The 14,951-nt window shown below is 35.0% G+C and overlaps 1 protein-coding gene across 1 annotated transcript in view; it reads right to left on the bottom strand.

Moving 5' to 3' along the window:
* Window positions 1-14,951, bottom strand: part of PIP4K2A (phosphatidylinositol-5-phosphate 4-kinase type 2 alpha) — a 106,386-nt gene that overhangs the window by 11,490 nt on the left and 79,945 nt on the right. Inside the window, exons 5-6 of the mRNA XM_039549164.1 lie at window positions 9,719-9,865; window positions 7,027-7,065 (exon numbers count right to left, since the gene is read on the bottom strand). Of these exons, the coding sequence (XP_039405098.1) occupies window positions 7,027-7,065; window positions 9,719-9,865 (186 nt within the window). The remainder of the gene's footprint in view (window positions 1-7,026; window positions 7,066-9,718; window positions 9,866-14,951) is intronic.

Raw genomic sequence — 14,951 nt, 5'->3', positions numbered from 1 at the left:
ACTCCCAAAAAGCCAGACTCTCCACTGCCTTTGTATGCAGGTTCCCCCAGTCCATGGTAATACCTCTGAAGATATTTATCTGAGGTAATTTTTATTCACCCAAATATCCAGAGTTGCAAAGACTTGGCAAGTGTAGAACCACATAAGCTAAAAGCCAGTTCTGAAGCATGTGAAGAAAAAAGATGAAGTAAAAACAATGAGTCTCATCTAAGAAACTGAAGCTAAAAAGCTCTGTGCCAGTGTGTGGTTGCCCTCACCACATTATTTGCATGATGCCTCCCAGCCTGTTCTCTTCCCTCTTTCCAGGTGTTATTAGACAAAACTTTTTTTTTTTTTTTTTGGTGTGCTAGGCAATATTATTCTCCCTATTCCTTTAAAGCTGAATAGTCCTAGGATTCTGTTGTAGTCCCATATATTACTAATGACAGCCAGCAGTAGTAGTGATTCTAGTAGTACTTGAACTGAAATTTGTCTTAAAATTGATTTGTGAATTTAAGAATCGAAACCTAAGAAATACTCAACTAGGAGGCGCTCTTGTAGTTATGCAAAATTAATAATACATTTATTAATTAAAAATCCTACTATTATTACTTTTATTATTAAAAATCCTACTATGTTCATTTTCTTACACACTGAAATAAACACAAATAGAATCACATTGTGGAAGTTTAAAACATTATCTGAATGAAAAAAATTTGAGACTTTGCTTTAATGAAATAATTGATACGGTTAATTTTTTATGATGTCTCAAATATTTCCAATGAAGCAAAATCCTTGTTGGAAAAAGATTCTCCTAGAATGTAATTCATTATAATGAACATATTACTGTCATTAAAGAACTAAATATTTTAAGAGCTGCACAGGAGATGAGCATCTAACTACTTCCACTAAATTAATAATAGCTTTTCTTTCTGAACCACCTCCACTGTTTTTAATCCCCTACTTAAAGATACAAGAAAGGCATAACAGATTTTATAAATATTAAATATTTATTTATTAAAAAAAGCATGTTATTGGCACACTTCAGGTTTGCATTCCAAATTTTACCATGGTCACAGAGAATTTTAACGGCAGGAAGATTTCACTGCCTTTGAGAGACTGAAAATCAATAAAGATTTCTTAGTAACTAAGATGACAGAATGTGTAAAGCCTTATTCAAAATAAAAGTATAGGTTAAGAGCTGATACTGTTTTGAGTTAAAAAAAATCTTGGAATGTGGGAACCAGCTGAAGCTTTACTTCTAGATGAACATGGAAATAGTTTTTGCATATTTCTTAGCACGTCTCAGTTCAGCATCCTATCCTAATGAGTTGAAATTATTATTATCAATTTTGTTTCCCTAAAAGGATTTTGTGTGCATCGTGACATTAAAAATAATGGTCTTAGCTAACATTAATGCTGACACATTTTGGAAGCAGCTTGCTAAAATAGCTGTAGGTCAGGTAGGTTTCCAAGTAAGTGTTTGATTGAAAAAGGAAAAAGACTAATTGTCCTAACAACCCAGAAGCAATTTCTCATCTAACAAAGGCAAAGTTTAGGTTTTAGGAGAAACATTGCACAGCAGCCTTATTTTTTCTTTGGAACTAGTCACAAGTCACATTATTTGCACAGCTAACCATGGAAAAATTTGGCTTACAATTTATAACTTTTGAAAACTATGTAAAGCATCTGCCAAAAGTGAAGGTCCACACTCTGGACTTCTTTAACAGCAAATGGCCCACATACACTTTAATTTTTTAAAATACTGGGCTCATCAGCATATATGGAAGGCAGTATTTGGAAAAAAATAAGGCTATAATGCTAAATATAGTTTGCAATAATTTGGAACGGGTGATTTTGAATTGAATCAAAAGTCTGGAATCATTAGATACACAAGATGGAAGAATAACTTCCTTTGAAAGGCTGAATTATGTAGCTTCTTGCCTCCAGTAGTTCTATGAGCTGGGTTCAATTTGTTGTACAAATTGCCTTGCCCTAGACAGTGGTTTCTATACAAACAAGGGTCTGCAGCTCCACTTGACATCACAGTATAAAAGGCAATGGAAATAGAGCTGTAACCCCAAAATAGGGCTTGAGGGGAAACACTGGAATGACTTTAACCAGTACAACAAGTATTTTTGTAGGAGAAAAAAAATTGTCAGGATGCTGTAGAATTAGCTAGGTATTCAAGCCTGCACCAAAATAGAAACTGTCTTTTTCAATGCTCAAGGAAATGCATCCAGAATTACCCCTAGCATTAATGTCTTCCTGCTGCAAAATGAACTTGCAACATATAAAATGCAACACAGAATTCCAGTTATTTTAAAAAATCTTTTAACACATGGAAAACAGACTTCTAAACAAAAATGAAACAAAACACCCCTCACCCCCCAAAACCAAACAGATGCAAACTAGTGATTTGTTTTGAAAAACTGTAATGGGGCTGGGTGTCATGAGAAGGCTAAATGCTGAAACCAAGACCCTGAATGTCTATTCCTGTCTTTGCAGTGTGATGTTTTGAAAGTTATAATCTCTGTACATTGCAACCTCGAGATTTATTTCACAGATAAATCTAAGACACTTCACAAGTCTGTTGTGTGAGATCAGCACATGAAGCTGACTGAAAACACTAATAAGATAAGTAAAAAAATGCTGTTCTGAAATTAGCAATTCTAAACCAGCAGGAAAATATAGCTCAGATTTTGGAATGATCTACCTTGAATTAAGTATTATGTAGTAACACCAAAAGTAAAAAAAAACTGAGTCAAGACTGAGTGATCCTGTTGCTATGCTCTGCTACTAAAGCCCTTCTTCCTTGGGTTATATTTTCCCCTCAGAAATCAGTTAATCACTATATGTTGTAATATATAAAGTAAAACACAAAGCTAATGTCTAGTGACAACTTCCAATCTAATTATCACAGCTAAGTATTCTGCACACAATTTAATTAAGATATAACATAGCTGTCCACTATGGCAATCTTATTCCAAAAAGAAACTCAAATAGAAAATCCTTTGTTCAATTGTATTTACTACAGTTTTTCTGCATTTATGGTGATTTATGAAACAACACATGCTAAAGAGGTGGCAATGCACCCAGTTTTAGATAGTTTAAAAACATGTAATAATCTCTGAAATTGCTTGAGTAAGATGAAATGTGGTGGGTATCAGTTCAGTTAGGTTTTATTTTTCTTCTTCAAATTTCTTTCTAAGCTGCTCACTCACAAGCAACAGCTTAGATTCTATCAGTACAAGTAGACTCAGCTGTTACTGCTAATTTGATATTCTGCTGCAAGTACAGCATAATTGTGAGCAGCCAGACCACCAGGGGAGTTCTGCATTATCCTCGTTTCACTTAAGAGGGCAAAATTGTCCAAAGAATGAATAGAAAATGCCCACTATAATAAAAATTTTAAAAAAGTAGTAAAGCCTGAAAAATAAAAAGTAGCAGCTGTTAGAATTTGACAACTGTTGAAACATACTGTTCTTTCAAAATCCAAGGCATCTGTAAGTGCATGTTATGATACATGCTGCCAAGCAAGTAATGACTTCATTATTGAAAGTATCATTTGTAACACAAATAAAAGGAATTGTGTGTTAAGGTGAAATTTGAAGGAATGGTGCTTGTTTCTGCACTGATTATCATGAAATATTGAAATGACAGTTTTCAGAGCTACTCATCAATATGTTAGGATATTAAACAGCTGAAGACAGTCAAACAGGAGGTATAAACTGCAAACAGCATGGAAAAGGACCATTCTCAATCAGACTTTTCATCCTAAAAGCTGATCTTAAAAAATGTTTGAATACTAACACCTATTTTACACTACCAAACGAAAGTAGAATCATATTTTTTTCTCCATTTTCTTATCCATTAAATATTTTTGCATATTTGTCTCTTGTTTATTAATTAAATAAAACTTTTAGTTTGATAGGAAGAAGACTTGAGAACATAAATTTCACCAAATTTGCCTTTACAAAGTAATTTATCTAAGATTTACAGTCTGCATTAGAATGTGACTGAAAGACTAGATCTTCTGTTTTCTGACTTCTGAAGTTTTAAGAGAAGTAAACATATTATTCTTGATATTCTGAAAACCATTTGATTACTTGAATGTTGTCATTTGAAACTCAATATTAATTACTTAAAAGCCCATTTAAAAACTAGCCATTGCCAGACATTTTAGCCATACATTTAGCACCAAAAGCTTCCTTTCTTTTATTACTCTCTGATGTGAATAACCATACCTTTACCATCATTAATTGAAATTCTATTAATATTAATGTAATTTCAAGATAATAAATTGATGATTTAGCTTGCATCTAGCTAAAAATTAGCTAATAATTTACTACACTAGCCAAGGTTTTCAGACTGTCTGGTTTTGTTTAATCGCTCAGGACAATTTCTTCTATGAGAGGAGATACCAAAATCTCTTCAGAGAATTTGCTAAAATGCCTTCCCCCCACCCCCTTTTCAAGTCAGATTTTTCCAGTTGTTTTCAAATCTTAAGATTGATTTGAGATTCTCATAGATAACATCAAAAGGTTTGAAATACTGACATCTACTTAAGAGAAAATGGAAGTAAAAAAACATGCTACAGGGCTCCACTTGCCACTCAGGAATAATGGACCATTTACATATTCAGGTCGAGAGTTCTCAAGGTCCTGAAATCAGTGGCACATGTGCAGAGATACATCTCATGACAGCAGCTCTTTAGCACTGCTCAGTTTCAGAACCAAACTTTTGTTGTCTGTTCATATAAATATACAACACCCTTTTTATTTAAGCCTAAAAACTGTGTGTTAGAAACATTTGAGTAGTTTAAGTGAGTAAATCTGTTGTCATGCCTACTGCAGGAGAGTCAGATCATAGTGATGACAAATGTTCTGAACATCTGCAATCCACAGGCAAAATGTATTCTGGCCCTTTCAAATCAAACAGCAGACTCCAAAACTTAAACAAAACCCACGTAATAAGGAAAATACTAATTTTCCCTTGCTTGAATCCCTAAGAGTCTCAATGTGTAAAATGTTGTTCCCTCTATGAACATAGAAGCCTACCCAATAATTCCCTCTCTTAGAAATCTTTGTTCTGAATGCAGGCTTGTCACTTCCCTGCTGCATTGCACTGGGGTTTTGAGGGGAATGATGAGGGACAGAAAGCTGTTCTGAAAGCCTCAGACTGTCTGCTTCCAACATCAATAAGCATTGTGCAGTTCCATCCCCAAGAAATCAAACTATTAAAATAGCAAAATAAGAATTAGGGGGGTGAGGTTTTTATGTATATTTTTCAGAGAAGTACTCAAAATCAAAGGGAAGGTTCTAGATGTGAAGTTGATAAGTTATGGTTTCACATAAAATTTAGAGAATAATTGTTGTATGCAGTTATATAAAACTACGTAATTTCATTTCAACTTAGCTATAAGCTAATTCAACAGTAATTTTGCCATGAACTTACACAGGAGCAAAATTAAGGCACTGTTTCTTTGAGGTTCTCACGCAATGTATTAACTACAGTATATGTGCACTATTAATAATCTATTTATTATGAGGCATATTCCTAAGACTGCTCAAAACTACTTCAGTAAACATCTGTATAGTATCAGCTCCTGTATAGCTGACTATACATAATATCATTAAATTTTATGTTACTATTCCAAGCATTAATGCTGCAACCTGAAGCAGTCCCATCCAAATAATATCCTCCTCGTTTCTGTCAGATTATTTTAATAGTACAGCAGAGGTTTTCAATGACATTAGGTATTGTTTGCAAGACACTGAAGGGTTAATCCCTCCCCTTTAAAAACACTACCGTTGCACCACTAAACAAGAACAAAAACAGATGACAAGGAAAGAATGGAGACCATTCAAGACATGATCTTGAGGGCCTGGTACAGCAAAAGAGAGCTAATGCTGACAATTGTAGCTGCAGATGGCATGTGGGGTGTGGTATTGCCTACTGCTCGAAGAAGAATTTTAAGTGTTCCATCATGCCTTAGGAAAGGTGGAAAAACTTGGCACAGAGTTTTTCGTGCAGCAAGAACTGACAGCTACTGCATGTCCCTTACTTCTTAGTGCAGTTGTGTGATCTGTAGAAGACTCAGAGAGGCAGGTATGGTACAACTACTGCTTAGGAAAAAACCAAATTATCTGAATGGAATTTGGGGACAACATAAAATGAAGTCTCTTAGAAGCTGTTGAATGATCTCATGCTAATTCAGGAGGAATGTGCTTGGACAAATTAAGAAAACAAGGGCCATGGATTGTTAGACCTTACCCAAATTTGAGCTCTAAGAAGTCTTAGATGATGGAGACTATGTTCCACTTCCAATTATCTGCAGAATCTCCAGAGAAACCTCTCCTAAAATGCCATCTGGCTATTTTGCTAAAACCACAAAGAAAACCTGATTTTGAGAACATTAAATTTCCCAAATAAACTGAAGTTGGAGGTGAAGAAAAACAAAGCAACCTATTTCCTTTTAGAGCAAAGTTAGAGCAAAGAACTTTTCAGCCCAGAATTTGGGGGAGACTGTCTCTCATTATAGCTACATGTACATCCGAATCTGTCAGTCATTTGCTCATTTGTATGAACTTTACATACCCAAAGGTTCTCATAATACAAGGTGTGGTTCATCCTCACATTCAGTTTAGAAGTGGTGTCCCATCACATAATTCCATTAACTGACATAGAGTATTCATAAATCTCAATATTAACAGAGGAAGAGAAAGAAGATGAAGCAGGAGAGAAGGGAACAAAGTTCTGATGTTTTCCTAGCACAGGGCAGGCCCTGAAGAAACTAAGAGAAGAGAAAAGGAAAAGGAGGAGGTAGAGGATTGGCTCACTTACCTCTGAAATTTCAACACCTTTGCAAACCAATATTCAAAGGTCTGCAGGAAATAGAGGAAAGATAAAGGAGGGATAAGGTAGAACTCAAGAGGGAAGAATATGGCAGAAAAAAAGGAAAGGGACAGAACAGCACTGGTTATGTTTGTTCTGAGGCTAGCTATCAGGTTAATTAATTGAAAAAGAAACAGAAATGCACCATACCTTTTCTTTGTCACTGGCTTCTCGAGCCACAGTAGAGCCCTGAAACAGAAAAAATGGATCTAAAAATGTGCATATGTCAGAAACTAATTTGAAAATGTTATGATAACAGGTCAAAAAGTGGATGAACTGTATCCTTTTGAACTTGAGAAATGTTTTAAAGAAAGGTGATACAGTAGGTAGAATGACCAGGACTGCTGAACTGCTGCAATCATGTGAAGAAGATGCATCATGAGAGAAGAAAGATGGATTAAATCCTCAAATGCTCTACATCTATTGTCCTCCTAATTCCTGGAGCTTTTCCTCATCTCTCATCCTCATTTTGAATGTATCATGCTGGAAGTTCAGTTTGCTTGGCAGACTTCTCATCTTTTTGTGCCAATTTAGGTGCATGGATATGGAATAGCCTAATCTGTGTAACTGTTCGGACATTTGTAATACACATTTGAAAAGGATGTCACACAATATAAACACAAAAAGTATTTAAAAGATCATAAAGTACAAACAAGAACAATGCATCTCACAGCAACATGGAGTAAAAAGAAGAGACCAACTGTGGATTCACAAGACTTACAGTGCTTGCCAAAGACATTTTGGATTTTTTAAATATTTATTTTATAGATTAAAATTAGTAGGCAATATGGTGCTTTCTGAATAACCTGGAGCTGACAAAAAAAGGACTGTATATGTTTCCTTACAAATTTCTTGGAGCAGGACCACATCTTTAAATACCCAGCATTTGTTTATCACATAATAGCACTGCAAGAAATAGTAACTACAAATATGGTAACTGGACACTGAAAGATGGCTAAATTAGCTCTACTGTTTTTTAGGTGTGCATTGTGTAAAGAAGTGCTGGAGTGGAGTCCTACTAGTTTAAAGAATGTGAGGATACCCAACCACATCCTTTTATAGCATGTTTTACTCTGTTTACAGAAAGAAACTTAGAAAACTCAGAAGAGATGAAGAGAAAAGATGTATGGGACAGTATCTCTTGGTTATTATGTATGGCCCAGCAAGCAGGGAGTTCATTGAATTATTCTCCACTGATAATAAAGCCTGGTAAAAGCCTAACGTTTTAGTTTACTCAGGAGACACTTTTTATATTGTCTTCTGTGCTCCAACAGACTATTAGGCCAGAAAAAAGATCAACTGAAAACCAAACTGAAGGAAAAGGAAAAAAAGAGTCACAATAGTAAAAATTAAGGAGGATGTAAAATTTGACACTTGGCAACAAAATGACATTGAAATCATCATAACAAAATGCATCCATGGCCAAGAAAATACCTTTGAAATCCTATGCTGATCTGTGGTCTTTTTTTCTCATATCTACAGAGGTAGAGACTTGCGCTACAAAGCAAGTTCTAAGCTGGTGTCAAAAATATTCCTGTACAAAAAAGGACTCTGAATCTACAACTGCAGATGCCATAGCAAAGAATATCAAGAAAAAGTAATTTATAATATATGCAGTGTCATTATAAATCTGTTCAGTGAAGGAGTTTGTCTTGAGGAATATGATATTGATGTTAAATTAGAATTGCATGAGAAGTTAAAGCAATGCTGTCCAGCTGGACAAACTGAATAGAGTACAGAAGCATTCACAGAGGTAAATAACAGCAAGAGCTGTTGACACCAATGTTAAGAACATACTGTATATAATTACCGTTTCTTTCTGTTGTGCTTTCATGCCCTTTTTAATGCATCTGGGCGTTGTGATGATCTAAATCACAGTTCTCTCAAATTAAAAGAAATAACTTTCTCTGGTAACAACTGCTGCCAATAATACTAAATATCAGAAAGTAAATTGTTGACAATCTGGAAATCAGTTCTTATAAATCAAGTTCAGTCAACTATCCAAGCAATTGCTAAGGAGACTTGACAGTAGAAAAGGATGGTGCACTACATATCATTATAAATCTCTTAATATAGAATGATAAATGAACATCTTAAACCAAGCTTGCAGATGCACTTAGTGGTTCAGCACATAGAAATGAAATGTATTAGAAAGAAGTAAGTTTCTAAGGGGATACTTTACCAAGGAAATTAAAATACAATCCCTTAGGTAGAAAGACTAAGACTACATTTTGGGTATTTGTTGTAAGCACTGTATATTAACTATTGTCAAAATTACAATGAGCAGATAAAGCTTCTGAAACAAAACTAAAACAGATCTTATGATAAAAGCAGATGTTTTGGTTTTTTAAAGACTCTTCTCCTTTTCACTTGAATTATTTTTAAAAAATAACATAAATTATTAAGCTTTTGCAATAGCGATGTACTTTGTTAGTAGCATTTATTGGCTTAAATGATGCTATTTAGTTGTTTTATAAAAGCCCTCTGTAGAATCAACTGTGGCTTTCCATAATGTTGATAAAAACCTATAAGAAGCAGAATTATCATTGTACTAGTGTGAAGGTTTTACCTTTAACCACTAGCAACATTTAGCAAACCTATTGGGCTAAACTGCTGTCCTTAAAAATGCACAAAACAAATAAATTTGTATAATGTCTATGAAACCATCCTTTAGTTTTGATAAACCTAGGTGTAGAATTAAATCAGTTATGCTGGCTCTTGCATAACACAATTTTAAATTAATTAAAATTCTGAGCAATATTCAAGCATCAGCATAATCTAACATTTATAGTAAAGATTTTCAGCTACTTTGTCAGTTATTTAATCAGCAGTTACTTCTCACCTTTAAATCATATTTTCTATAAACAGATAAACGATGGCTGAACACATTTCTTGTAACAACCATATATACTTCAACTCCATCAACAGTAAGCCGGTACATGCCCAAAAACTGGGGAAGAAGTGTATTCCCATGACACTCCACAATAAACTGCAGAATGAAAAGAAAACACAGAAATGAGGATTGACATATATTATATAAATCTATGTTTAGATTTTAGACATAAAATACCAAGAAACAACACATTTATTTGCTGAGCATCTGTGTGGTGACAAACCTTCAAAAAAATTATGCAAAACCAAACCCCTTCATCAGGAAGTTATTCTGCTTTTAGGCCAGTTTTTAAAAATGAAAATCTTGAACTACTTAACTTATAACTCTTGACTTCCACAGACAATCTCACAGAAAGAGGAGACTCCATTTGACAGACCTTTTAACTCTTATGTTAACACAAAAAGCAAACCTAAGCAGATAGAATATTTGGTACTTATGTCAAAACCCAAACATTTTTTTTTTAATATCACACTGCTGTAATTTGTACTGTGTTGTCCCAGACCATATTTAAATTGTATGTTTCTCCATTCTCATTATTTGTTTATTATGATGAACATTTATGGCGTTGTCACCAGCATGGGGTATTATTTATTATCACCAGCTTTCTGCTAGTTCCTATGCGGTAGTTGCATTTCAGGGTCAATAGAGCTGAGCAATGAAGTGCAAATTCCCTGTATTTTTTTATTTACAAATCCTTATATTTCCTTAAGGTCACTATATTCCATTACAAATGGGCTATTAACCTTGAAAAAATTTGCCACCTGCAACCTGCTTTTTTTTTTTCTAATCACTTGCCTTACAAGTAATTGTTCTATTAGAAAGACCACTGGAGGAAGCAGAAAAAGAGGACATTCATTGATGATGAGAACTATTGACGGATGAATTTTAATTCCCAGAATAAAAATGCCCATACTATATTAATCCTACTCAACCACATTCACTTATGTATTTTGTGGAACCAAGGAAAAGTTAAGCCACAATGATGCAAACCAGAAAAGGACTCGCCAGTTTTCCTTTCTGTTAGTACCAAGTCTCAAATAGAGGAACTTGGAGAAAATGTAAAAATTCAAGGCCCAAATAGGAAACATGAAATCTAGCCAACAGTCAGCTTTTAAATTTTCATTGAATACTGAAGCTGCTGTTTCTTTTGTGCCAAAGTGACCCAGTTATTAGAAACACAGAAGCATTTTAGAAGCATTTAGAACAAGTTAACTGAAGAAGCCATTTGAATTGTTTAACAAAGGCAGGTAGTATTTGGTAACAAATACTGTATGTAACAAAGCTCTCGGAATCCTGGAGATTTTGCAATTTTGGGTTCCTCTGCTAATTCTAAGGAATTTTTCTCACTAACTTTAAATGGGAATCTGCACATATCACAGACAGACTTTTTAATTGGCAAAATAAAAATAGAAAGACTTAAGAGTCCTGAAACAATCCTGTCCACCAAGAAACAAAGGAATGAACAACACAGAAATTGTTGACTGTGAATTGAACCTAATTTTGATTGACACATGAGCCCTGTTGAATCTTGCTGGCACATTTTGGGCTGTAACTCTCCTTTCTGTCTGCACTGGAGCTGCACTGGAGCTGTACTGGAGGTTCAAGCCCTGAAGCAGAGAACAAAGTCATGACGTAGTTGTGCCACTTCACAGCAAAGCACATTTAAGCTCAAACTGCCTCTGAATAGGCAAAATATCTTAAGGCGCTGTAGAGACTCAGTGAATACAAATCAGAATCTTAGGAAGGGAGTATGATTGTAATGCCCCAAAATGCAAACAAAAGCTTGGCAGTAAAAGGCCACAAAAGCAATGTCAGTCGTAAGCGGTGGGCAAAGATTGATCAGTTAGCACCTGAGAAGATTTCTGTATTTGAAAGATAAGGAAGTTTTAAGTTGGAGTTCTCAAATTGGAAGATTTTCAGTCATAGGGCTGTTAACAACATCATAAAACAATTATAATACATTACAGGATACACAGCTTATTTTGACCATCGTTTCTGTTAAAGATCCAATCATTAAAGTACTAATCCACACTAGCAAAAATACATTGATCTTCTTTATAAACATCAAGTACTTGGCATATATCCTAAATGTAAATACTTTTATAAAGCTTTATAAAAAGTAGGAAGGGTTGTTTCTACAAAAATATTTACTGACTTCTACTTGAAGATGATTATGTTCTACAAGAATGATGAAAATGAATCTAGCTTCTAACAAGAGTTTAGTGTCATAGAATTCATAGCTACTCAACTCTTTAATGGACCCAGCCATTCCTAATCTTATGGCTTTTAACTACAGAATTTGAATTAAAATAAATACTATTGTTCCAATTTTCCATATGAGGATCTGAGATGCAGAACCTTTATCTGAAATCATACAGAGAGTTTGTGCCATGTGAAGGAATGCCAGCTAGGCATCTTGAGTACCAGACTAGTAACCCCCTGCCCTTCCTCTCAGCTGTGACTGCCAAGTATTGACACTTAAACCACCCCTTCAACCCTAGCTGCTGCTAACGCTCAGATTTTAACCTTTCTGGTCCTGAGTGTACCCATCTGTAAAACGGCAATGCCATTAACAGAACATGAGCAACACACCCACTGTAATATCAGAAAATAAATTATTTGGTTAGCAGTACATAACCCCCTCCCAGACTGTTCTGTATTATGCAATGAGGACAAAAAGGCCACTAATGAGAGTTGCCTCAGTACTATTTTTAAGTTAGGGTTTGCCATTTGCTAGCACTGTTGTTTCATTTTCATTGTGTGCAAACAAAACCTTCTGAAAGGGCAGTGTTACCAGAATGCAACACAAGACATGAAAAGCTCTGCTAGTACCACTCCTCTTGATAAAAAGGGACATGGCCGTGTTCTTGCAGACTTCTAAGAGACCCTCTCAAAGCAGGCCAGGTACTGCACAGTTGTTTCCTATTTGCTGCTGACTGGGGACACTTGTGCCATTGCAATTTAAAGAAAAGCCTCTAAAATTATTTCAGTGCTTCCTATGACAGTATTTCTTATCCTGATGGGGGGACAAAGGAAAGAGGAAGGAATGCCACTTGCTTTCAGCATCTACAAGGTTGGTCTAGAACTTCCTACCTTTGAAACTATCAATCCCCCATATCTGCATCACAGAGGAGGCAAAACGTGTCATCTGTTTGGGTGGGAGTCCAGCAGGACTTGCACTGGTGACTGTGGTTGGCAGATTTTCAATTTGTCCATCTTGATATAAAGAAGTGGCAATTTAGTCACCTCAAGGTGCTTTTTAGGAATGATTTCCTGAAGTTTCCCACTCACAGCTGGAAAAAAAGTGAGCCTAGAAAATAAGCCAGTACATGCTTAACAGGACCGCTAAATTTCAGTGAAAGAAAAAGACCTTCACTCCTTTAATTTTTTCTGAAAAGAACATTTAAACAATTGTACTAAGCAGACTTGCTAAATAAAACTGTAATACTCAGCTAATACATTTACAAGTCTTTATATGTAGTAACAAAATCCATCTTTTTTTAAATGAGTGTTGTAATAAACACCCCATAATTTTTTTTATTAATTCAGACAATTTTCATGTTTGTGCACAGCATGAGGACAATATTATCATTAACATAGTAAAGTAACATCAGCATATTGACATGTTTTATCAGCTGTGCAGCACAGGTTTCAAATATGGAAATTTCTGAGCTCTCTTGAACCCCATGCTTCAAGTTGAAAATTAGGAAGAAATTCTTTATGACCCTATTTTCTCATTAATTTTTGTATAAATACAGTTTCAAGATTCCTTAGTAAGAATGAAACTTTTCCTATCTCATTAGCTTCTTCTTTCCGTATGGCAATGCTAGTAAGGTACATAAAAAGATAACATAATGCATACCATTTATTGGCAAAGAAGTTATACTACTTTTGGCTCTTTTTGGAAAAACAGTAAAATTTCTGTTTCTACCATTTCTCCTCCTCCACTAGGAGATCATCTGTGGAATGATTTGACATCAGTGAAGGTTAAATCTGAATTATATCTATCTTTGTTCTGTGTGAAAAGTCAACATTCCTATTTCTCACAGCCCTATTTTGCAAACATTAATTCAGAAATATACAACATGCTCATTCTCTGTTACCCCTTTATATATTATTTTCACAATTTTCTGTATCATGATTAAGGCAATTGTGCTTGAATTATCAAATGCTTTTACATGCTATACATGCACCTAGATACTTCCATTAAAGAAACTGAATAGCAAGTTACATAAAGATTTAAAACCATTTTGGACATTGTGCAGGCCTAGACACTGATAGTAATTTTTGCACTCAACTTTTTCTTTTATATCCTCTTGTCTGCAATCAGAAATATCCTTCACCAATATATTTTGTGCACAAACATTGGTATGTGGAATCACTCCCCTCCAAAAGGATTGAGAATTTGTTAAGAGTTATAAATATTCCACTTATTGCCATTTTCCTGTACCCTAATAACTGAATATTATGCATTGGGTACTTATGTGATAGGTATTGCAAGGATTAATTAGCCAAACTACATCACACACCAGAAAGTTACAGATTTTCAAGGCGTATAAAGCTGTTTTCTTCAAGTAAGCCATGTAAGAAAGTAATTTAATTTGAAGAAATATTCAATAAATATACAGGTTTTTATATACAAGCTCTGTGATTCACAGCCTTACACTTCACATTGTTTCAGACATGGCCAGTTGTTTTTACTTCGAAGTGCAGTGTAATCTCAATGTTACCACCACAGGTGACTATCCAGGGTGCAGATCTGTTACCAGGAACATTATACTTGTTATTGATGCAATTGAGTCACTGTGTGAACTAATCTCTTCTGAAAAGTGCTGTGCACAGCAGCAATAGCTTATATATACAAAACCCAATAAATACATAGAAAACATCTGCTGGTGAAACCCAGGCCTCAACAGAGCCAGTGCAGCCAAGTCCATTCTGCCATTTTGCGTAGTTATTTACCTATGAAATGTTGCATCTTTCAGGGAAGACTTTCAATGTGTTTTTTGGTTACAGTTCCAGTCTGTGTGGTCTCTTTGCATATCACCCCTCTGCAATTCCATCTGACAACCACTCTAATGAGTTTCTCATTTTCGGGGTCATGTCTTCTATGGGAAGAGTGGGCCTCATGGATGCAAGTGAAATGGAGACTGCTTGGATGAGAACACATACATTCTCATCT

The sequence above is a fragment of the Corvus cornix genome, chromosome 2 (assembly GCF_000738735.6).
Source record: "Corvus cornix cornix isolate S_Up_H32 chromosome 2, ASM73873v5, whole genome shotgun sequence".
Lineage (NCBI taxonomy): Eukaryota > Metazoa > Chordata > Aves > Passeriformes > Corvidae > Corvus > Corvus cornix.
Note: the sequence above shows the minus strand (reverse complement) of the source record. Positions and strands in the feature narration are given on the sequence as shown.